At 42.2% G+C, this 24255-nt stretch overlaps 1 protein-coding gene across 3 annotated transcripts in view; it reads left to right on the top strand.

Annotated features, from left to right (window-relative positions):
* The first annotated feature begins 274 nt into the window (after positions 1 to 274).
* Positions 275 to 24255, top strand: part of RAPGEF4 (Rap guanine nucleotide exchange factor 4) — a 336825-nt gene continuing 312844 nt past the window's right edge. For all 3 annotated transcript variants that reach the window (XM_056110137.1, XM_056110139.1, XM_056110136.1), the window contains exon 1: positions 275 to 435. In XM_056110137.1, the coding sequence (XP_055966112.1) occupies positions 371 to 435 (65 nt within the window). In that variant the 5' untranslated portion in view covers positions 275 to 370. The remainder of the gene's footprint in view (positions 436 to 24255) is intronic.

A 24255-nucleotide genomic window follows, 5' to 3' on the forward strand; every position in this document is an offset into this window, starting at 1 on the left:
AACACCGACACAGACGCGCCCCCCCACCTCCCCCAATCCAAGCCCCCCGGGATTCCTCCAGCCCGCGCTCCCCGCTCCTCGCACCTGCAGAGGCCGCGAGGGGCGGCGGGGTGCGGCCGCGGCTGCTCCCCGCCCCGCCCCGCCGCCACCTGCCGCAGGTGCGCGCCCCGCCGCGGCCCCCGCTCGTCCCCGCGCGCGCGGGCGCCGCACTGCAGCGCCTCGGCCTCCGCGCGCCCGCCGCCCCCCGGGCCGCCCCGCCCCGCCGTCCCCGCCGCCGCCGCCGCCGCCAGCGCGCCGCTCTCAGGGCCGGACGCCGCGGGGTCCGCGCGCGCGGGAGGTGGCCCCGCCGGGGCCCGCGCCGCTGCCCACCATGGTCGCTGCGCACGCCGCCCATGCCTCGTCCTCCGCCGAGTGGATCGCCTGCCTGGATAAAAGGTAGCTCGGTCCGGGACACCCCGACCCCAGCACCCCACCCCGGGGAGCCCGCATTGGGGGGCGCGGGAGGGAGGGAGGGAGGGGGGCGCGACACCCTGGCGCAGCCCCTGCACCTGGGCGCCGGCGGCGGCGGGGCGGCTGGAGGGTGGGTTCGGGGCCTCGTCCCGGCAGAGGGGCCGTCCACCTCCCACTCGTTCGTGGGGTGCCCCCCCCACACCCCGGACGAGGTTTTTCTCTTTTTGCTCGAGGTGGAGGAAAGGCAGTGCGGATGTGCAGCGAGGTGGGGCGCGGAGGCACCTGCCTCGTCGGCCCGTCACCTCCAGCATCTCCACGACCCCCAAGGCTCAGCTCTGGGGTTAAGGGACGAGCATCAATCACCCCGCAGAAGAAAGGTTGCCTGCCTTCCCGCGGCACTTTCCATCCTTGGGCATGCACGTCTTTTTTTTTTTAAGTTTGATGCAGGGATGTATGTAGGGAGAGGCCGGGGCAAAGTAACGTGGGGACAGGGTGGGGTTGGGGTGGAGGATCGGATGGGCTGGAGGAAAGCAAAGTGTGAGCAGCTGTCCAGGGTCTTGGCTATGAAATCCCGAGCCTGTGCCCCCCGTGCAATGGCTCGCGCAGGGGCTGTTAGGAAGGTCACACGGGAGGCTGCTTGGTCTCAGTACCTGCTTCTGGAATGGTGCTAAAGCCCCACCTCGTCCGGCTCTGAACCGAAAAGCAAATCCACCAACCGTCCTGGCCACAGCGCTCTCTGTAAGGAGGGTGCTGTGTGTACCAGCGGACTGCAAGTGTTTGCACGCTCTGACAGTATAATGTTCTGTTTGTCCAGATTGCGGGTTTAAGCAGTAAACAGTACCCATTATGTTCGCGATTATAGTTTATTACCCTGATTAAAAGGTGATGCATCCGAACTTGGAAAGAGCCGAGTAGGAAATCTTGCGGAAGACACTGCCCCGTGGTTTCCGAGTTTGATGCAGAGAGCAGTGATTCACGTCTTGCAGCTCTTTGCCTGACATCTCTGTTTGCATTAGTGTGAAATATTTTGCACTCTGCCATATTGAATTTTTTTTTTTTACAATTAGCAGATTCGTAACCAGCTCAGACTCGAAAGTCTTAAATTTGACATGCTCTGCATACTTTACTATTAGAGGCTTTTATTGAATTTTTAAAAAAATATTGAGAAAAGCTAAATGTGGCCCACTTGAAAAACTAATGTATCAGAGAAATAATTTTTTGCTTTCAGTTACCACACAGTAGCAAGGTTTATTTTGGCAGGCTGTGCCCTATTTCCGTCTAAAATGATACAACTAATATTAGAAGATTTGGCTTGTGATAAATAGTAAGAGCATTAAAGTGATGCTTAAGTCATACCAAATTATGCGGAAGAACTAAGAGCACTTCTAAGGGAAGAGCCTGCTAACGTGATAAGTTTTCTAAATTTAATTGTTTAGGAAAGGATGACTTATAAAAAGAAGAGACAAATCAAGCTCTTATACTTAACCTATAAATAGTGGCACTTTCTCATGAGTGAATTTTTAAGATAATAGATTACATATTTCTATTTGTGGAAATCTATGCCAGGCTGGTTTTGAACAGTCAGTTCAAATTCAGATTCATTGGGAACCCTTTAGTCAGAAAGTGCTGATGGCAGAATCATAGTACAACACAAGTACAACACAAGTGGGTCTATTTGACTCTGTCTTTTTATAATATGTATTTGACCAAATGGTTTTGTTTGGGATGGATATGTAGAACATAGTGCCACAATCTAATGCTGCCATTTACAATGGGGACAAATGTACCAGGTGAATAAAAATAGACCTTCACAAATATCAAGCGTATCATTTAGCATTTGTGGAGGACAGAGGCCACTCTTAGCTCCCAGCAATCAATCAATGGATTGGGGCCATTTCTGACTTTGATCTTGGCCTTGTCTTTTTTTCACATCCTGGATGTCTGAAAATGCAAGGCTGGCTGGGGGCCAGAGAGATAGTATAATGGGTAGGGGACTGGCCTTGCACACCGCAGACCAGGGTTTGAGCTGAGGCACCTTGCCAGGAGTGATCACAGAGCCAGGAGTAAGCCAACACTGCTGGGTGTGACCCAAAAACTAAAAAGTAAATAAAATAAAAGCAAGACTCTAATCATCTGTCTCGTCAAGATGAATGCACTGAATTAAAAACAAGAGAGGGAAAAAGTACTTTGAAAACCATGAGGTGCCATGGAGGTAATTCGTGGTACCTGACATTTTCCAGTGCTAATGCTAGAATACCTTCAGTTCTGTTGGAAGAACGCTTCAGGGTGTTTGTTTAGAAGTTGAATTTTAGATTTTTTTTATTTCAGGAGAGATGGTTGAGAGTTAGCTGGAGTAAGTCAATAAGACATTTCTTCCTGGGACACTGCCCCTGATCTTTCTTAGAAATACAATCTTGATACCCTATTCTAGGGCTTTTGGGGTGCAGTGACTCTAGAAAGAGTTGTTTATTGACTTGGAAGGTGGATAAGTGGATGGGGTGGGACAGCTACGTAAACAACGGACCATAATGCACGGGTAAGTGCCTTAATGGAGACATGTTCAGTGATCTGAGAATGAAAGGGAAAGAGCCTTCAGCCATGCCTCGAGGCTCTGTCCCGTTCCCCAGGTTCAGTTTTGGAGGAGAGGGCATGCTAGGCAGAGGGCACTGCATGAGCAAAGACACATGGGTGTGGCTTATAAAAGAACACAGATTTGTTTATTTATTTTTTTGGCTGGCGCAGTAGTGGAGTGAGTAGGGCAGTTACCTTGCCTGTGGCCGACCTGGGTTGGGTCCCCAGCATCACATATGGTCCCCAAGCCCAGTCAGGATTGATTTCTGAGTGCGGAGCTTGGAGTAAGTCCTGAGCACTGCCAGGTGTGGCCCCCAACAAAAAGCCAATAAAACTGATTTCTTCTCAGCTACAAATTATTACGGTGATTCAATCTGAAGTATAGAGATGTATGCACTGTTTTTGTATACAGTGTGTGTGCACACACATACACACAGTACACACATGCACTGTTTTTGTATACGCGCGTGCATATACACACGTACACACAGAGTTCTGTCCACATTAGAGGATATGATGTTGAAACATTTTCAAGGCTGAAATATGGAATATAGATCTGTGTATTATGCAAGTGACGACTAATGATGATAGCAAGAGAGAGGTAACAGGACTGCAAATAAGGGGCAGATTAAAATAGGACGCCTGCAGGCATGAAAATGTATGCAAGGAAAATGGAAGCAAACTCTACCAGGAGAATTAAGACTTTAGAAATGTTTGCTAGCTTAGCCATAGCTTGGTTAAATCATACCAAATTGTTTGGTGTGTCCAGATGGGTTAAGTCATACAAACCTCTAGAAACTCCTGTGGAGAGGAGTGGAGGATAGAAATATGGCTTTGGTTAGGAAAAGAAAGCTTGAAACTTTTCATGAAGCAAGCATCCAAGTCCTTAGACTATGGCAGGAATTGAGGAGATGAGAGTGCTAATCTTAAAAAATTTTAAGATTATCTTTAAGTACTAATCTTAAAATCAGGAAGATAGGAATGTTTGGATGGGTAAACAGACTTTGAAAGCAGTATTCGTGCACACAGTTCAAGCAAAACAGACCTATAACCGTCTCATTGATCTCACACATTTATTTCTCAGCTGGGCTGGTAACACAATACCTACAGCCAGGATTCAAGTTATGCAAATTATGCTTTGTACCTAGTGGGCCCCCTGGCAGTGCCCAGAGGTACTGGACACACCAGGCCTGATGGTTCAGTGCTCAGAAACTGATGTGATATTGCTTTGTCTCAGTGGTCCTAGAGGCACAATCGGTGGTGCTGGGGGTGGGGAGAGCATGTGGTGTCAGTTACAGAACGCTGGGCCTTTTGAGGCCTGTACCTCTGAGCCCTGATCTATCTCCTTGGCCCTATAGTGTGTCTTTCTTTCTTTCTTTCTTTCTTTCTTTCTTTCTTTCTTTCTTTCTTTCTTTCTTTCTTCTCTCTGTCTCTCTCTTTCCTTTCCTTTTCTTTTCTTTTTTTCTTTTCTTTTCTTTTTCAAAGAACTCTGCTGACCACTGCTTACTTTTTGTGAAGATATTTGTTTGCCTCCTGTGTATTTAAGAACTGTTCTAGCTCATAATCCTCAGGGTTGCAAAGGGAGCATTTCTGAGGGGATCACACATACTAATTTTTGTAAGGATTGATCATAGCTGGCATGCATTATTGTGGGCAAGAGGTGGCAATCTATGGTCAGTTTGCCAGGCTGGACTCACCGTATGCCTCTAGAGCTCAGAATGACTATTTTTGGTTCACATCCGGCAGTGCTTAGGGGACCATATGGGGTGCTGGGGATTGAACTTGAGTCAACCGCATACAAGGCAATCATGAGACAGAATACGAATATAGTGGGAAGGCTCTTCCCCTGCATGCAGCCGACCGGGTTCAATCTCCAGCATCATATATGGTCCCTGAGCCATGTCAGGAGTGATCCTTGAGCAGAGAGCCAGAGTAAGCTCTGAACGCTGCTGGGTGAGGCCCAAAAAGCAAGCACCTTATCTACTGTCTTTCTGGTTCGGGAACGACTTTAAGCTTTGCATATTTAGAAGTAAAAGAAAGGTGGTACTTTGTAATCCATAGACATATGAAATTTGAATTTCAGTTTCATGGACAGAATTTTATAGAATCTCAGCAACACTCATTTGGTTATATTCTGTCTCTTTCTGCTTTCTCCCTGTGGTGGAAGAAATGAGTAGCTGGCAGGGCAGCTGGGGGACCCACAGAGTTCAAGGTCTTTACTCCGTCCACCTTTGAAGAAAGCTCGTTTGCCTTCCCTGGTTACAGATGAAAGATTCCAAATGATTGGAAGCAAAGACACTGGAGTGGAAAACAGGAAAGTAAATGGCTTAATCTGGGTCAGGGTTCATACTTCACACATTTTAACAGTGTACACCTGTTAAAATAGAGGTTCCCAAACACTTGGCTCCCACTCCCATTTAAAAAAGAAGGATTTCAAAAAAATACTCCCTCAGTACTTCATGGAAATCTACCTTTTTTAAAAAAGCGAGCAAACAAGTCAACACGACACAATTGTGTCTGAGGTTATTTACCACCCCCTGTCCCCCATTTTAGAGTCCCTGGGTGGCAGGCAGCATGGCCACTTTGGGAAAAACTGAGTTAGAAGTGTAGCTGGAAGGAAGTCCTTAGTTGCTGGCTTATTTGAATCACAGACCAAAGCTGACAATGAAATGACCCGGTGATGGATAGGAGGAAAAGTCTGTGCTCTCTCAAAACAGCTGAGGAGTTTGAAATATTACGATGTTTAATTTTCTAAGACATGCCCTTCCTCAGTGTCTTTGCATCTGATTTAATCCCAGAATAGCTGTGGAGTTAGCTATTTTCATGTGGTTGAATGAGAGTGAAGGCAATCAAGGGGAAAACCAGAATGCTTTGAGGCACATATGGTGAGAGAGAATGACTCAGATACCGAAGAAGCACCAGATATGCCCCACCCTTGAGCAGAGAAGATCAGAGAAACTCAAAGAGCAAAATGGCTGTCACCAGGGAAGGCTGTGTCTGCCCACACAGACTCCAGTGGGTGAGATGACCCCAGTAAATTCTCCGGAGCTCTGGGGTGATCTTCCTGTCTTGGAATTCTGATTTGTCAGCACATAAAGAATTCGTTTATTTTCAGGGCCAAAATCACAAACCCTAAACTCTCTGAGACTAGAAAAACTTTTAAAGCACAGTCGACGAATTTGTTAATGGCACCAACATTATCCTGGGCTGATACCTTTCTTCTCTGGACAGGCTCGGCAGGAAAGCCAGTTGTTACAAAAAAGCCTGTTGGGTGCTTAGAAGGAGCACAGCTACCTTAGAAGGAGCACAGGACATCAGGACACTCACAGTCACTGTCCAGCTCCTTCTCCACCCAGAGTGACAGGGCGTGGGAACAGAATTATGATTGCAGGGTAACTGGGGCAGTATTTGGTTGCAGCCAGATGACAAGAACATACACTTCCACAGGACACTGTTCCACATGGTCTTAATACAAGTTCTTTTCCAGGGTAGTGGCCAATTTACCTCGCTTTCTTTTTCTTTTAACTTAGTATCACTTCTTATATTTTATCATTCTATTCTAATCTTTTTTTTTGTGCTCAGGAGGTCCTGAGGTCCAGTTGCGATTCTCAGCCAGCCGGGTAGGTGGTTCAATGCAAGGGGCCTGAGGATGCAGTGTTGTCCACGCCCTGCAGTGCTGGGGATACCTGCGCCACACTGATGGGGCTGGGGAATTCCAGGTGACACCCTTTGCTGCTCAGGGGACCATGCGGTGCTAGGAATGGAACCTGGGTTGGGCTCATGCTTGGCTTGCACCCCAGTCATTATACTCTCTCCTGTGCCCTTAGTCATCATTTAATCTCTGGCTTTGGTGCAACATCATTTTTTTTAGTATAATTTTTTAATTGAATCACCATGAGATACAGTTACAATGCTTTCATGATTGAGTTTCAGTCATACAATGATTGAACACCCATCCCTCCACCTGTGTACATTTTCCACCACGAATGTTCCCAGTATCCTTCCCACCACTCCCACTCCATTCTATCACCCTGCCTCTATGGCAGGTACTTTCCTTCTTACTTTCTCTCTCTCTCCTTTTGGGCATTATGGTTTGCAGTACAGATACTGAGAGGCCATCATGATTGGTCCCTTGTCTACTTTCAGGTGCAGTATCTTGACTGTAGAGGTGCTTGTGGAATCAGGGGAGATGACCAGATGTATCCTTTGGGATGAAGCAGCCTCTGTACCCTCGTACCCTCGTAGGCAGGTCCTTAGGCTGACCCTTTGCCTTGGCATCATCAAACTCTACTTAGCAACACCTATTTCCTTGGTCTTTATGAATAGTTGCTTTAAAAAAATAACATTGCATAACTCTGTTCTAATCTGCTTTTTGGAAAATACTTTTACAGGTTTATCCTGCTAGCCAAAGGTGATACTGTCTTATTTATTTGGTATCATCTGGTTTGCCATTTATCAGGTCTAGGAATGCTGTTATCGCTAATTTGTATGGGGAAAAAAGTGGAGCATTCCCAGACCTAGAAAATAATCAAATGATATATTCTATTCTTTTTTGGAGGGGGAAACCTGTAGTTTGGAAATTTTTTCAGAAAAGAAGACATAATAATAATAATTCTCTTGTACCACCTTTCTTTGCTACAGCAGTCATCAACTCATCACCAATTTCGTTTTATTTATATCCTCAATCACCTGCAATCCATATACCAAGGATTATTTTGGTACACATCTCAAACATAGTATTACCTTATCTCTAAATATTTTTCCTGTATATCACATATTAAAATATTTTGGGGGGCTTTCACCCAGCAATGATCAGGGCTTCCTCCTGGCAGTGATAGGGGCCATATGATTAGGGGGTCTGTGCAGGGGATTGAACCAGAGCCAGCCACATGCAAGACAAGCACTTTATCCACTGTACTATCTCTCCAGTTCCCTAAAATAAACAACAAAAAAAAGTTTTTAGGCACTGTGACTTGTAATATTGTTGATAATAGATCTCTAAGAATTTATTGTTCCACATCTCCTACCACTGTCAGCATCCTTCAGTGTCTCAAGTCCCTGCTTACCCTTGGACAAATTCAGTTCTGTTGACTGACTCAGATTTGTTACCATTAGCTATTTTATATTCCCTTATGTTTCTTTAAATTCCAAATACGAAGAGATCATTCTGTATTTGTCTCTCTTCTTTCAACTGACCTTACTCTGCACATCCACATAGCAGTAAATTGCTTAATTTCATTTTTTCTTTTAGCTGAGTAGTATTCCACTATGGTTGTATGTATATCATGATCACGATCATCCTGTTGTTCATCGATTGCTTCGAGCAGGCACCAGTAACGTCTCCTTCTTCCTAGCCTTGAGATTTTAAAAGAGCCATATTCAATGCTCTTTCAGGGCTAGGAGGATGAGACCTATCATTGTTACTGGTATTTGGCATATTGGGTACGACACGGGAAGTTTGCCAGACTCTGCCATGCGGGCAGGATACTTTCGGTAGCCTGCTGGGTTCTCCAAAGTAAAAACGAGATAATAAGCCGCGTGCTTCCGGGAGCTGGGTTTTATAGTCTCTGGGTCTTGGCGGTTGATGGGATCACCTGGTGCCAGCCGCAGCTGGTGGGTGTAACGCCTACCTACTGGAAGATGGGGGATCTGGGTGGAGAAGGCCCAGTCCCGATCTGAGCAGGCTTGGAGATCTCAGCCCCGGGACCCGCATGCCTGGGTTCCTCTGCCGGTTCCTTCATGCATGAGGCTTGTCTGGACATGTGGAGAGTGGTCTCAGCATGGCTGTGGCTGGTTCTGGAGGTCTTCGGCTGCTGGGGCTCTGCTTGGGGCAGGGAGGGAAACTCAACACACCCCCCCTTCAAGGGGCCCCGGTGAGAACAGCCAGGTGCAGGGGCAGGATATATGTGTGTGTGTGTGTGTGTGTGTGTGTATGTGTGTGTGTGTGTGTATATGTCTATATATGTCTATATAGATATATAGATTAAGTGATTAAGTGATTAAGATATATAGATATTCCTGGGATTTGGGTTGTTTTCAAATCTTGGCTACTGCAGTGAACATAGGAGTACAAATATGTTTTCAAAATATGAATTGGGGCTCCTGGTATAGAAGCCAAGAAGGGGAATCGCAGGGTCAGAAGGAAGCTCAGTTTTCACTTTTTTTTGAACTCACCATATAATTTTCCAAAGAGGCTGAACCAGATGACATTTGTGCCAGCAATGGATGTGACTTCTTTTCCCTCTACATCTTGCACTGGTCATTTCTGCTCTTTTTTGATACATATATATTAGCTCTCTAATTTTGTCAGTATCAGTCTGAATTAAAATGTCTCCATTTATTTCACAAACTTTTCTTTTTAAAGTTTGTTTCTATCACAAAACCCATAATGCTCGATGTCTTTTTTGTGGGTATGGTATTGGCAGTCAACTATTTTAAAGTATAATACATAATGGCTACCATACTTCTTGGGTGGGTGGGGGAAGGGGACACATCTTCTGTACCTCCAGTACATGAGAGCATGTGACATTTATATGTAGAGTAATTAGATGACAGTATAACCTACTTTTGCAGTGAGGCTCCATTTTGTGTTGCTGGGAGCCCTTGGAGGTGACTATGACCACAAGTTCTTGGCTATTGTCAGGAACACCACCAAAAACATGGGAGTGCATGCTGTGCAATTATCTTCTATGTAACAGGATGTCCTTTCAAATTTTGTTTTGTTTTGCAGTGCTAGTGATCCATCCTAAGATCTCACACATGCAAGGTAGATGCTCTACTGCTGAGCCACATCCCCAACCTGGGATGTCTTATTATTGTTATTATTATTATTATTATTATTATTATTTAATTAGGTAATGTTAATTTGCAAAGCGGCCAACATGGCCGACCCGAGTTCGATTCCTCCGCCCCTCTCGGAGAGCCCGGCAAGCTACCGAGAGTATTCGATATGCCAAACACAGTAACAACAAAGTCTCCAATGGAGACGTTACTGGGCCCGCTCGAGCAAATCGACGATCAACGGGAGGGCCTTTACTTTACTTTTTAATTTGCAACATGTACAGATTCAGGTGTTGTCTTTTTTATTTTGGTGATAAGTTTTTGTGACCCATTTTCACTTTCCATGGGTGATCTCATTGATGTATTTTGTTTCTTTTGCTGTTGTTGTATCAAGGAGTATATTACCTGTGTTTCTTTTCTATTTGCCTTATGGTTTCAGGTCTTAGATATAAGCCTTAAATTCATTTTGTTATTATTGGGGAGGCATATCGAGCAGTGCTCAGGAGCCACATCTGCTCCTGATCTCAGAGACGACACTTGGTGGTGCAGTGTTGGGATTTGAAGAATTGTTGCAGTCGCAGCTACATGCAAGATAGATACCTCAACCTCTGTATTATCTATCTGGTCCTCATTTGGAGTTAATTTAAAAAAATTATTAGCTAGTGGTCTAGTTTAAAAATTTTTTGAATATGGCTGTCAAGTTTTCTAGTACCATTTATTGAAGAAAATTTCCTAATCCTCTTGGATCCTTTGTTGAAATTGTTCACATCTGTGTTTCTTTCTTGACTCTCAGCTCTGTGCACTGAACTATGTGTCAGCTTTTATTCCAGGATCATGCTGTTCAATTACTGTTCCTTTGTAGTGTAGTTTGAAATTGAGGAACATGCTATTTCTATTTTTGCTCTCTTTCATTAATTTTTTTTCTTATTTAGGGATCTTTTGTAATTCTAAATAAATTTTATGATTTTGAGGTTCTATTTTGTAAAAATGCTATTGGTAGTTTTGTAAGATTGCACTGAACCTGATTATTGCTTTATATAATGTACCCATTTAAATATTCTTCCAATCTATAATTATGATATATGTCTTTCCATCTCTTTGTATCTTTATTTTTTCAACTGCTTCCAATTGATTTTAGTGTACAGTCTTTCACTTCTTTGCTTAAGCTTATTCCAAGACAGTTCATTTTGATGACTCTGTAAATCTGATTAGTTTCCTGATTTTTCTTTCTTTTTGGTTCATTATTTGCCTACAAAATAGATTTTTGTATATTAATTTTATAATCTACCAACCTTACTGTATTTATTATTTCTAGTATTTTTTCCCTTTGTCTATGGTATGTTCTATGTATATTTGTAATCTTCTGATAATAATATTTTTACTTTTTAAATTTTGATATTTAGATTTTGAAAGTTTGAGAAAGATTGATAATAATTCTTCACTGAATGTTTGCTAGAATTTACCAGTGAGGCAATCTGGTGCTGAACTTTTATGCATTTGGAGGTTTATTTTAAGGGGTCTCTATCCAAAAATGCTTAAAAGCGAGGGAACCCTCTTTTAGTTTTTAACCTTCCAGGTGCAATGTAAATGCAATTTTTTAGGCTTATCTTAAGAGTTAAATTCTCAGAAAATGATGGATATCAAAAATTCTGGGCCCTTTGGTGACATGTTACTCAGGCCACCCTGGAAGTGCTTGGGGACCTGCAGGGCTGCGCCTGGAAATGCTCAGAGAACCAGATGGTGCCAGGCATCATACTTGGGTCCACTGCCTGCAAGTCATGTGCTTTAACCCCTGTGCAGTCTCTCTGACCCCTGTTGGGAGGTTTTAGATGAATAACCGAGTCTCCCTACTGGTTATTTGTAACTCAGCTTTTCTCTATCTTTCAGATCCTGACTTGGATGTTTATTTCGGCAAATATTATTTAAAGCCATTTAAAATAACATTTATTTTACATTTATAATACATATTTAACATTTTTGGCCCGCACTGCTCGTATTCAGAGTTAAATCATGACTCTGTGCTCAGGGATGACTTCACTTGGGGCTTGGGGGTTTTAATGTAGAGCCAGGGATCGACCAGGGTTGGCCAAGTGCAAGACAACTGTTCTGCCCATTATAGACATTATAGAATAGCTCTCCAGCCCTAACTTTTGAAGGAAAAAAAGCTGGTGCTTTTGTACAGTGGGTATGGTATTTGTCTTGCACTCAACTGGTCTGGGTTCGACCCGTGACACCACAAATGGTCCCGGAGCTTGCCAGGAGAGAATTCTGAGCACCACTGGGTGTGGCCCCCAAATTAAAGGAAAGACAAAACCAAACAACAAAACAGCCATATATAGAGAACTGGAGTGCTATACAGATCAGGAATAGTGCCATCATTTAAATTAAGTGTAAGGTTATCGTGAGTTATGAATTCAACTGTGAGTGATTAAATTGTGGCAGTATGTTAGCAAACTGTTCATGTTAGAAATCAAAGACAGCTTGAAGATAGTAAGTCTCTGTGGGGATATTACTATACCATGCATGAGGCAGACTCAGCATAAGTGTGCCCTGGTTGGTATTTGGAGAATCTGATTTGTAGAGTTAGAGTTATCTAGTCAGGAACCAGGTTTTACGTTTTATTTACTAAAAATTCTCAGAGTACTTACTAAAAGGTCCTGCTCAATTATCTGGATCATTAGAGCATAAACAGGGATTCCCCTTATTGATACAAAAAGTTGCAGTTACAGAAAATACCAAGGGGCCCCTATAATAAGACAGATCTCCAAAGCATGACTAACGATGAATGCCTACTGGTTGGATAGGAATAGAATAGACTTTGCTTGGGCTCTTTCATTCTCTTGCACTGCAACCGAGTGTTATCAGCCCGTGAATGCACCTTATCTTTTTCCCTCAATTGAATTTTACGTTATCTCTGTTCTTTGCTTCCTACCTTTTCAGCACTTCCTTGGATATTTATCTTTGCAATTTTAGAGGCTCATTTGAAGAGTTCTGGTTCTCAGAAGATGATGGATATCAAAGTAAACCTCTGTTTTAAAAAAATCCTTGGTGTTTAGATCATTAATATTTTTTAGCCTTTATCTTTGTAAGTCCTAACCTGAAATATCTGCAGGAAGTAACACTGCTGCTCCAAGGACTTGCAGAAATCAAACTTGGACACTACTTAAACCTGACGTTATTAGTCTAAAATAGGCAAAGTAGCACTGTAGCACTGTCATCCAGTTGTTCATCAATTTGCTCTAGCGGGCACCAGTAACGTCTCCATTGTGAGACTTGTTACCAAAATAGACAAAGTATGAAAATAGAATAATTTTAAAAGTTGTACATTTTATTATTCCTTTCAGGGAAAGAATATATGTATTAGGGAAAAAAGAGAGTAATGTGATAAAATTGAAATCAGGTAGAAGGGCTTGGTGGCTGGCTCACAGATGGATGCCAGGTAACGATCTCCCAGCAGTGCTGAGTGTGGCCCTCAAACTAAAAACCAACAAAAACTAAATATTGTGAAGTACAAGTGTGGGCGGGGATAGGGCAGTTAGGACAGAGAAGAGACTGCTGTGACAGTGATGGTTGGAAATGATCACTCTGGACAAGAACTGAGTGCTGAAAGGAGGTAAAGGGACATACATGATAACCTTTCAGTACCTGTATTGCAAACCATAATGCTCAAAGGAAAAGAAAGAGGGAGAGAGAGGTGAGAGAGAGGGAGGGATGTGGAGAGAGAGAGAGAACGAGAGCGTGCGTGCAAGAGAGCGAGAGAGAGAGAGAGAGAGAGAGAGAGAGAGAGAGAGGAAAAGTACCTGCCATAGGGTAGGCTTGGGGATTGGTAGGAGGGAAACTGGGGACACTGATGGTGAGAAATATGCACTGGTGAGGGGACTGGTGTTGGGTGTTGGAACATTGTATGACTTAAACCCAATCATGAATAACTTCATAGCCATATCATGATAACTCAAAAATAAATGAATAAAATTGTGAAGTAATTTTTAAAGTGCTGAAACATTATCTGAAAGGGTGCTTCTCTTCTTTTTTGCTTTCATCGGGATAGACTTCTTTTTTTAATTTTTATCACCTATATTGACTATTACCTACTTGTGAAGGCTTTTCAGGTCAATGGTGGAGGGAAGTTTACACTGGTGGTGGGATTGATATTGGAACACTGCATGCCTGAATCTCTATTATGAACAACTTTGTAAATCACAGTGCCCTAGTAATTTTTAAAGAAATGTTCCAGTCAAATCCTGCTGTGCAAGAATGTGTCTACAGGGCCCGAAGTGATAGTACAGCGGGTAGGGTGCTTGCCTTCATATTACAGAACTGGGTTTGATCTCCAGCACCACTTCTCACCCCCTGAGCCCTGCCAGGAGTGTTCCCTGAGCACAGAGCTAGGAGTAAACCCTGAGTACTGCCCAGTGTGACCCCCAAAACCCAAACCAACTCAAAGTAAAAATGAATACTTCTACAAAATAGATTGTTCTTTGAATGTTTTTGTTTTGAGTTTTTGTCTGTTTTGGAGTCTCCTCTGCAATGCTCAGGGCTTATTCCTGGCTCTGTGCTTAGGAATCACTTTTGGCTGGATTTGGGAGAACTTCTGGGATGTTAGGGATTTGACTTGGTTAAAGCATATGCAAAGCAGGCACCCTACCCACTGTACTATCTCTCTGGTCTCTTAAAATGTATTTTAGTTGTTGCCAAATCAGAGAAAGCCTTACTTCATAATTGTTGCCTTCTAGAAAGCCTATTGCCAGGAATAAATGGCGTGGAACTTAGTGCATTTTACTGTAGTTAAAATTTTTTTTGTCTCTTCTTTTTTTTTTTTTTGGTGCCAGGAATTGAACTAAGGGCCTCAAATACCTTGCACGGCAACTATTCTGCCACTGAGCCACACTGCTTTGCTCCTGGTAGTATTTCTTAAAAACATTTGAGCTTATACTTTATGATTTCATGTCCCTTAATATTAATTTTATAAAATCACTTTTCCTAGGTTATTAAAATTTAGAAATGTAATAGGTATTGTCTAAAATATATATGAATCATATAGCTTAAGGTTTTCTTTGTATTTGGATAATTAAGACATTAAGATGATTATTGCTCTCATTAACAGTGTTATCATTGAGACTGGAAAGATAGTACAGGAGGTAAGGTTGATGCAAGTTTGATTCCTAGAACCAAATGTGGTCCCCTGCACCCACTAGGAATAATCCCTGAGTACAGAGCCAGGAGTAAGCCCCAAGCATAACCTGGTGTGGCCCCAAAACAAAAACAAAATCCAAATTGAAAAAAAGGAAAAGCTTTCACCTTTAATATTTTGTGTATTTTGATTTTTCCCCCTAGCTTATAGTCACATAACTAAAATTAGTAATGTGTGTGAAGAGACTGAGAATTGCTATGATGTTTGGGGTTGAACATGTATTGTGGCAGTAGCAGAGTTGGGGATCCAATATGGTGATGTGTCTGGGATGGAATTCATGACTTCATAACATGGAAGGTAGATTTTTCTTACTGAGTCACATCCACAGGTTCATGATGGAAGATCTTGAAACATTTTCAAATTAAATTTTTTTAAGCTTTTTTTAATTGGGTCACTGTGAGATAGACCTTTACATAACTGTTCATGATTGAATTTCAGTCATACAGTATTCCAACATCCATCCCTCCACCAGTGTACATTTCCCAGCGCCAGTGTCCCCAGGTTCCCTCCCATCACCCCCACCCCTTTCCTTGCCTCTATGGCAGGCACTTCTCTCTCTCTCTCTCTCTCTCTCTCTCTCTCTCTCTCTCTCTCTCTCTCTCTATCTCTCTCTCACACACACACTCTCTTTCTCTTTCTTTCTCCTTCTGGGTATTGTGGTTTGCAGTATCGATACTGAAAGGTTGTCATGAATATCCCTTTGTGGTATAATGGCTAGTGTAGCTGCCTTCCATTTTCAAATTAAGTTTTGTAGTAACAATAAGGTCGCCACTATTATCTTTAGTTTACAAATAAGGACACTGAGATTTGGAAAGTTAAATTTACTCATTTAGGATTATATAGCCAGTAAGTGTCCAGGACCGGCCTGGGCTAACCCTCCAGAGGCTAGACAGACGCCATTCCATTGGAGTGGGGTTTCCAGTTTGATATGTGGAATGTTATTAGTCCATAGTACAGTTTAATGACTTATGATAAAAAAGATAGCGGGAAAATGTCAACTTAAAATTAATTAAGATCTTTTCAAAAAGCCCCAGACTTCAAAAAGTCCACCACATCAGACCAGGCTGTGTTTGGAGAACCCTAGAGAGCTGAGTGCTCTTCTTCCCTTTCCCACAGCACTGGTTTTCTCCTTGTTTTACAGTCACAAATCTTCTATTTTTCTTTTTCCTGTGCTGGGCTTCACACACACAGGGGAAGTGCTCTGCCTCTGAATTTCCTCCCAACCCTTCCTTCACAAACTTCCTAAGTGTAACTTGAGCTTTTGTATTAGAGTTACTTTGCTGTCTCTTGTGGAAATGCCTTTGTCTTAAAGGATTCTTACAAAAAATCAAAAAACCTAAATCCAAAGGAAGTGAGGGTTGAAACTTTTCACCCAGCCCCAATCTTAGCACAGCACAAAAACTTTGGACCAGTTAAAAGTTTATCTGAGTGTGGTTTCTAAATAATAAGAGACATGAAAACCTTCTGAAATATGAAAAGTTGATCAGGCTGCTCTATTTTCAAACACAAGATTAAATTTCTATGCACAGTAATAGACAAATGACTAAGAACCAAACAGTATAGAGTGAATTTTCATTTTCTAGCATCATAGGAAATTAATTTTTATAGAAGTTTATCTCAAATAGTCCTCCAAGTGACATAATTTAATAATTTTGGTAGAAATAGTATTTAGTGATATTGATAAATGATACTTAACAAGACTATCTTGCTCATGCTAACACATATTGAATATTGTCTTTTATTTGGTGATTTGAGGCTCACTATATTGAAGATAAGTTAGAATCATATACTATAATAATGTGATTTTGAAGTATGTAGATTATCCATTTTAACACCAATTGTATCTCTGAGTTGCTTCCCACTTCCCCAAAGTTGGACCTGTCTTACTCTTATTTGTCTGATTTTCTCTTACTGCTCTTGCTGCCTTTTACCTGCAGCTTGAGGTCCTATCTTCCTTCACCAGCACAGTTATAGTTTTCTATTTCTCATCCTTCGGACTTGTAATACACACTATGTTTATTGTAGTTGAATATATAATATGAGTTCATGCATTTGCCCTTGAGTAAAGTATGTGCAGTTTGGAGTGTCAGTAGTCTAGGGTCTTGGTTTTATTCACAGTCTTTTAAAATTACTTGCTACGTGATATCCTACTTAGATTTAGAGTTAGAATATCCTGGCAATGGGAACATCCAGTGCAAACCAATACGTTTGGTGGACGTATTGGTTTGTACAGGGAGTAATAAAAAATTGGGGCTACAGTAGAGTGATTAAGACAAGAGTAGTCAATGACCCGGAGGACAACCACACATGTTAGGGGAAGGGGGAGCTCAGAAAGAGAAGGGAACACCAAATAAAGGGTGTTGGGAGGATCCGCCCACGATGGGAGAGCATGCTGAGGGTAGACTGTCGACCAAGCATGATTGCCACTCACTGCCTCTTTTCCAGACCATGGCACTCAAAAGGAGAGAGAGGGAAATGCCCTGCCACAGAGGCAGGGTGGGATGGGGGCTGGGGTGGGGAGGGAATGCTGGAATCCGTGGTGGTGGGAAATGCGCACTGGTGGAGGGATGGGTGTTTGATCATTGTATAATCGAAACCCAAGCACAAAAATGTGTAAGTCTACAACTGTACCTCATGGTGCCTCACTATTAAAAAATAAATAAATAAATAAATAAATAAAATACTGTAAAAAAAAAAAGAAAAATAAATAAATAAAAAATAAAGGTAAGGACCTTGAGATGAGATCAAAAAAAAAAAAAAAAGACAAGAGTAGTAAAGGAAGTTGAACAGAGAATGAGGTTAGAGCATGTAGGGATATTATAGCTGATATAATGACTTTCACTGGTACATTGGAAGTTATATGGTTTTGGGGAGAGAAACAACCTAACTTGCACTTTTGCAAGATTGCCATGATAGCAGCATGGAGAAGAATACTTAAGGGAAAGGGATGTTGGTGGGTGAAGGGACACGTATTAGGAAGTGACTGCAGTCATCTGGGTGAAATGTGATCCGGAAGACAGTAATGGAGATGATGAGAACTGGATTCCATATTGGAGGTAGAACCTGTAAGTCTTGCTCATGAACTGAATAGATGAATGTGTAGAAAATAGATTCCAGGGATTATTCTAAGAATTTTTGCCTTGGCAATTAGTCGGATGGTGGCATCATATGTTATGATGGAAAAGCTAGATAGAGAAGGAGGATTTCAGATTTGGACATGCTGAGTTTGGGATGTCTATTAAAGTTCAACTGGAGATGTTGAATAGGAAATTAGATATTTGACTCTGAAGTTTGGAAGAGAAAACCTGAGCTGGACATAAAAATTTGGGAATCATTAACACATAGATAATTTTTATAATCATGAGATTGTAGAACATCGAGAAAGTATGTGCAAAAGAGAAAAAGATCAAGGATTTATCCTTGCCATCCTCCAAAAAAGAGTTCAAGAAAAGTAAGACTAATCCAGTAAAGAAGCTACATAGATAGCAGAGACTGATCAGGTGGGAGACAAAAAAGAGAGAATGTAGACCATGTGTTGAAGGCCAGACAAGATGTTTCCAAATATTCAGATAAATCAAGTCAGTTGACAATACCTAGAAAGGAGAAGAACCACGATCTAGATTTGCACTTCTGGTTTCATGTATTACAAATCTGGTGGATCTAAGATAACTTACAGAGCTAATAGGTCTAGTTTTCCAGCCCAGTTGGTAGCTGGACTGGCTGTAGATTTTGTGCTATATCTTGGAATGTTATGAGAAGGTGGCAGTACTGAAAACAAAAGTAAAATATCTTACACATGTTGCACAGGGAAAAAAATGTATAGCTTGGAACTTACATGTGAATGAGTTGTGAATGAGACTATCCATCCACCTAAATGGGCAAACAGGAAAGTGGGCAAATGGCAAAGTCCAGTAAGGAAAGATGGAAAACCAAGGTGCAGTGGACAGGAGGTCTGATAACATGAACACAACTGAGAATGGATAGGGTATTGTTTCCCGTAACAGATGGAGAAAAGAACAGGGAGTCAACATCATTGTGATAAATACTGAGCAGCAAGAAGCAAACTATCACAGCTGAGGCATGCAGGCTGCTGTGAAACTCAGAAGTGATATTATCAATAAAGCTAGAGTTGGCAAGTGATTAACAAATAAACAACATATGGCTCATTGGTTGCCATGTCCCTAGAAACATCTCCTTTTAGGCAATAGTGTGTCACTGTAAATGAATTTCCAGTTGCTGCACGCTTGCTTCTGATACAGATGACAGTTGTGAAATTTAAACTATCCAGTTTACCCAAGCAAAATGCTGCTAAAAGACATAATTTTGAGTCTGAATAATGGATTCAGTTCTTCCTACTTCTCCAACCAAGTACAACTATAAATCTTGACTATTATGTATGAAACAAATAGAAAAAGACTAAATGGTGGAGAGAAGAATGCAGGTTGACTGGGAGGCTCTCTAGAAGAAGAACAGTGTATAGTGGCGAGTTCCTTAAAATTTCATATTGTTGTTGCTATTTTTTTTTTTGCTTTCTATAATCTAGTTTGAGTAGTAGAGTAGATTGCAGATACTGAAGGACAGACCAAAACAAATTCCTTAAGAGAAGCAGGCTTTTCCTAAGGAAAGAGGCATATTCCTGGTGAACACATACATATGTGAACACTGGATCGACCTTCAGAGATCACTAAAACCAGAGTATGTGCAAGCACAACTAAAGGGTTAATACCCCCAGGAAGCACCACAACGAAATGTGGGAGTCACCACAACCAAATGTGTGAAATCCCCAGTCATTACAGAATACAGACAAAGAGAAGGAAGAGGAGAGAGATGAAGGATCAATTAGTGGCTTCCAGAAGGTAAGGAAGAAGGTGGTGGCATACATTGGGACAAAAAGTACACAAAAGTTGATTTTTCAGTGATACATATTTGGAAGTTACATACCATAATTCTAGGTTACCTCAAAAAAAGGTCACAGACATTTTTAAAAGATAACTTTGAGGGGCTGGAGTAGGGTGTTTGCCTTGGACGCGGCCGACCCGAGTTGGACTCCCAGCATCCCATATGGTCTCCCAGCCACCACCAGGAGTAATTCCTGAGTGCATGAGCCAGGAGTAACCCCTGTGCATTGTTGGGTGCGACCGCCCCCCCCCAAAAAAACCCCTCTGAGATCAGTTTCTGGTCTCCCCAGAGCCATATTTATCTTTATTTCCTCTATTTGAGAGATGGCAAGGTTCTGGAGACAAAAACAAATAAAATAAATCGTGTTTCTTCTGAGACAAAGCATAAGTGGACATTGCGGAATATTAATCAGAGATCTTCAAACTAACCCTGAAAAAATAGCTTAGGTCACTGTCTACGCTGGATTGAATAGCATTTTTCAAAAATTCAAATGCATGACCATAGGAAGCTGAGAAAAAGAAGGAATATTGGAAAAGTAGGAAGGAGAAAGGAATCACAGAAAGAGTAAAAATGATAGGATACTGAATGTGTTACATTGCTGGCAAGAGTTTTTTGATTCGTTTTGTTTTGGCTCCACATTTGACTATTCTTAGGCGTTACTCCTGCTGTATATTCAGAATTACTTCTGGAGGTGTTTGAGGAATCATATGGGATGCTGAAGATCGAATTGGGGTCAGCTGCATGCAGTGCAGTGCCCTAACTGCTGCACTATTGCTCCAGCTCCAGCAAAATAGTAACACACAAGGAGATAAATGAATATAAGAAAGATTAACTCTCAATCTAAGTTCCCTCCTGTTTCCCCTGTTGTTTTACAAAATATGCTTTTATTGACTCTCTAGTAAACCAGAATTTCATCTCAGAATCTCAAAAGTCACCCCTAAATGATTTTTTACCACCTACTTGGGTTTAAGAATGATGTCAAATGATGAATATGTTCAGTTCTTTCTTTTCTTAAAACCAACACTTCAATCTTGTTGGATTTAGAACTTGACCTCGTCTTAACTGATTACATTGCAAAGGCACCATTTCCAGTTAGTCACATTCTGCATTCTGATTTTGAGAAAGTTCTTGTTAGTATCCTCTCTCTTTCTTTCTCTCTCTCTCTCTCTCTCTCTCTCTGAGACTACTATGAAGTAGAATTCTGTGTGTATATCTCTCTTTTATTTTTATTTATTTATTTTTAAAAATTTACTTAGAAGAAAATGTGTGAGGATTGTTGTATCTTACCCTAGTCCGTTAAGCCCTTGTAAAACAGATTACTAACATGTTGTGACAGGTTAAGCCTTGTGTGTTAATATTTTTTTAATCAAGCTTGGTTGCCATCCATTCCCATTCAATGTGGTTTGCTTCTCCTGGTATATCAGTGGGGAAGAGTTTGAGATGTTGCATGGTCAAAAATGCAGCCACGCACTCCAAGAATTCTAAAATTTTGAATGTGGCAATACAGCTGGAGTTAAATTTTTAACTGGATGGTGACTATGGAATCTGGAAGCATCTCTGCAGCTTGTTGATCTCTTTAGATATTTATTATGAGTTTCTGGATTATGGCTGGTTAATGAGCTTATATGGCACCAGAGGCAGTTCTTGGGCATGACTGCCAAGCTTCTGGAAGAACTAGATGTGGGGCCAGGTCAACCTTCCCAACTCCATGAGAGCCTAGAGATTTTGGTCGCAAAACCTGAGTTTTTTAATGGTATATTTCCCTTTTACACCTCTAATTCATTCTGAGACCCCGTTGTTGCTTTTTTTTCCTCCCCCCCTTTTTTTAAAAAAAAATATTACTGTTTCCAAATGTGGTTTCCTTGCCTTTTGCAGAAGATCCCCTAGCTTTTCTTGCAGAGCCAAATTAGCACTGTAACACTTTCCTGTAGCACTGTCCTCCCATTGTGAACAATTTCACAAATCGGTGAACCGATTTGCTCGAGCACACACCAGTAATGTCTCCATTGTGAGACTTGTTGTTATTGTTTTTGGCCTATTTGGCCTATTTGGCATATTTGGCATGGGGAGCTTGCCAGCCTCTGCTGTGCGGGTGGGATACTCTCGGTAGCTTGCCGGGCTCTCCTAGAGGGACGGAGGAATTGAACCTGGGTCGGCCGCATGCAAGGCAAATGCCCTACCCTCTGTGCTATCACTCCAGTCAAATTAGGTTCCATAAATTCCTAGAGGCCAGGAATTGCCTTTTTGAATCGGAGTGATCACCTAGCTAGATACAGAGTATCCTTTCTCATCCAGCACATTTGATATGTCAAGCCATTCCCTTCTGACCTGTAGAGTTCCAGTTGATAAATATACCATGAATATTATGGGAATTTCTTAATGAGAATGTTTGCCTTTTTTTTTCTTGCTGTTTTTAGGATCTGTTTCTTAACTTTGGCTATTATCATTTTAATTAAAATGTGTCTTGATGTTGGTCTATTTGAATTTGGAATTCTTTGAGCTTTCTAGTTCTGGGTGTTTGTTTTCTTCCTCAGATTGAGGAAGTTATTGGCTATTACTTCTTAAGCTAAGAAATCTTCCTCTTTCTAGGATATTGTGCTGAATGAAGTTTATCAGAGGAAAGGGACAGATACAGAATGTTCTCTCTCATATGCAGGACTTAAAGATACACAGCAAAGTAGCAGCAAAGGTTCCGAGGCAACATACTAGGAGCACTGATCCACACAATTGAGTTGAGGGGGTCTTGGAGTCCATGGGAGAGGGACAGGTATACTCTTGATAGGTGTGCTGTTGGAATTATGTGCATGAGAAACCATTATTAATAGCATTGTAAACCATAGAATCTCAATTTTTTAAAAAAGCTTTCTCTTTCTCTCCTCTCCTTCTGGAACCCATATGATGTGAATGTTGCTCTTCTTGATATTGTCCTGTAAATCTATACCCCCCCACCCCCACCCCTGCCATTTTTTATGTTTGGATCACCTGGTTGTACTCAGAGCTTACATCTGGCTGTTTGCTCAGGGAAAAAGTCTTGGCAGTGCTCAGGGACCAGAGATTGAAATAGCATCAGCTGCATGCAAGGCAAGTTCCTTATCCCTGTACTGTTTCCTTACTTTAAATTATTATTATTATTATTATTATTATTATTTTTATTATGGTGTTGGGCCACAAGCAGCAGTGCTCAGGACATCTGCTCTGTGCTCCTGGATCACTACTATTAGGGCTCTGTTAGGGGCCTTATAGAGTGCCAGAGATCGCATCTGGGTTGGCTGTGTTCAAGGCAAAGGCTCTACCTGCTATACTATCACTCCAGCTCCAATTAAATATTTGTTTAGTATTTTTTTTGGGGGGGGGGACTGTTTCCTTTACCTTATCTTTAAGGTCACTTCAGTTGTTTTTCTCTCATCAAGTCCTTGCAGTAGCTTTTCAGTTTTGTTATATTCTTTAGCTCAGTGATTTCTCTTTGGATATTTCTCATACTTTCTCAGTCCTCATTAGAGTTCTGTTGCATTGGTTTTCTTATTTGGCTGAGCACAGTTAGGATGTTCACTTTGGAGTCTTCATTAAGGATGTCAGAAAGCAGAAATGGGTAGTGTCCTGAGGTGATACTGCCAGGATTTGGCAAAGCCTATGGCACCAGGTCTGAGCTGGCCTTGGCTACACCCAGATGTTCAAAATTGAGGGTGTCTGGAGGCTCATGTGCATCACCTTTGAGCAGGCCTCAGTGATGATCAGGGGGCTGCAGTCACAGTTGTCAAGTGGCAGGTCTGTTCCAAGTTCAGACAGGAGCAGCCTGGTGTGCACGTTGCACAGGGCCACCTGTGTCCAAAGGGCCTGGGAGGCTGAGAGTAGGAATTCTCTCTTGTGAGTGTTGAATGCCAGGGAAGCTCTGGGCCAATTTCTACAGGGAGCAGGGAGCAAGTACTACAAGGCACCTGTGCACCAAGATGAAGGGAACCTGGAGTGGCCAGTGGGGGTTCAAGGTTGCCAGCAGTCCCAGGCTTCCCTGCTGTTGTCACACAGGCCAGGCAGGCACAGGAGGTCGTGGGGCCTCAGACAGAGCCTCCTACTAGGGGGCTGAACAGGAATACTGAAAGGCAATGGGGGTCGACCTGCTACTTGGCTATAGTGTAGGAGGTCTGCCAAGGGCCTTTGACTGTCTGTGTTAGCCTGTTTGGCAGCAGTGGTTGACCAGAAAGGAGCTGTTTTTGTTTGGTTCCGTTGCTCAGCTTTACCTTAAAGTGAGTGGAGTGCACCTCAAGAAATTGCCCATGGGCTCATTTTCTCCAGCCAACTTGGACACTGCTTAGATGTTTCTTGTTGCTGATTGTGGCCCCTGGGTATGTTTCATAGTCCCTTTCTTC

Source organism: Sorex fumeus, unplaced genomic scaffold (genome assembly GCF_029834395.1).
Source record: "Sorex fumeus unplaced genomic scaffold, SorFum_2.1 ptg000009l, whole genome shotgun sequence".
NCBI classification, from domain to species: domain Eukaryota; kingdom Metazoa; phylum Chordata; class Mammalia; order Eulipotyphla; family Soricidae; genus Sorex; species Sorex fumeus.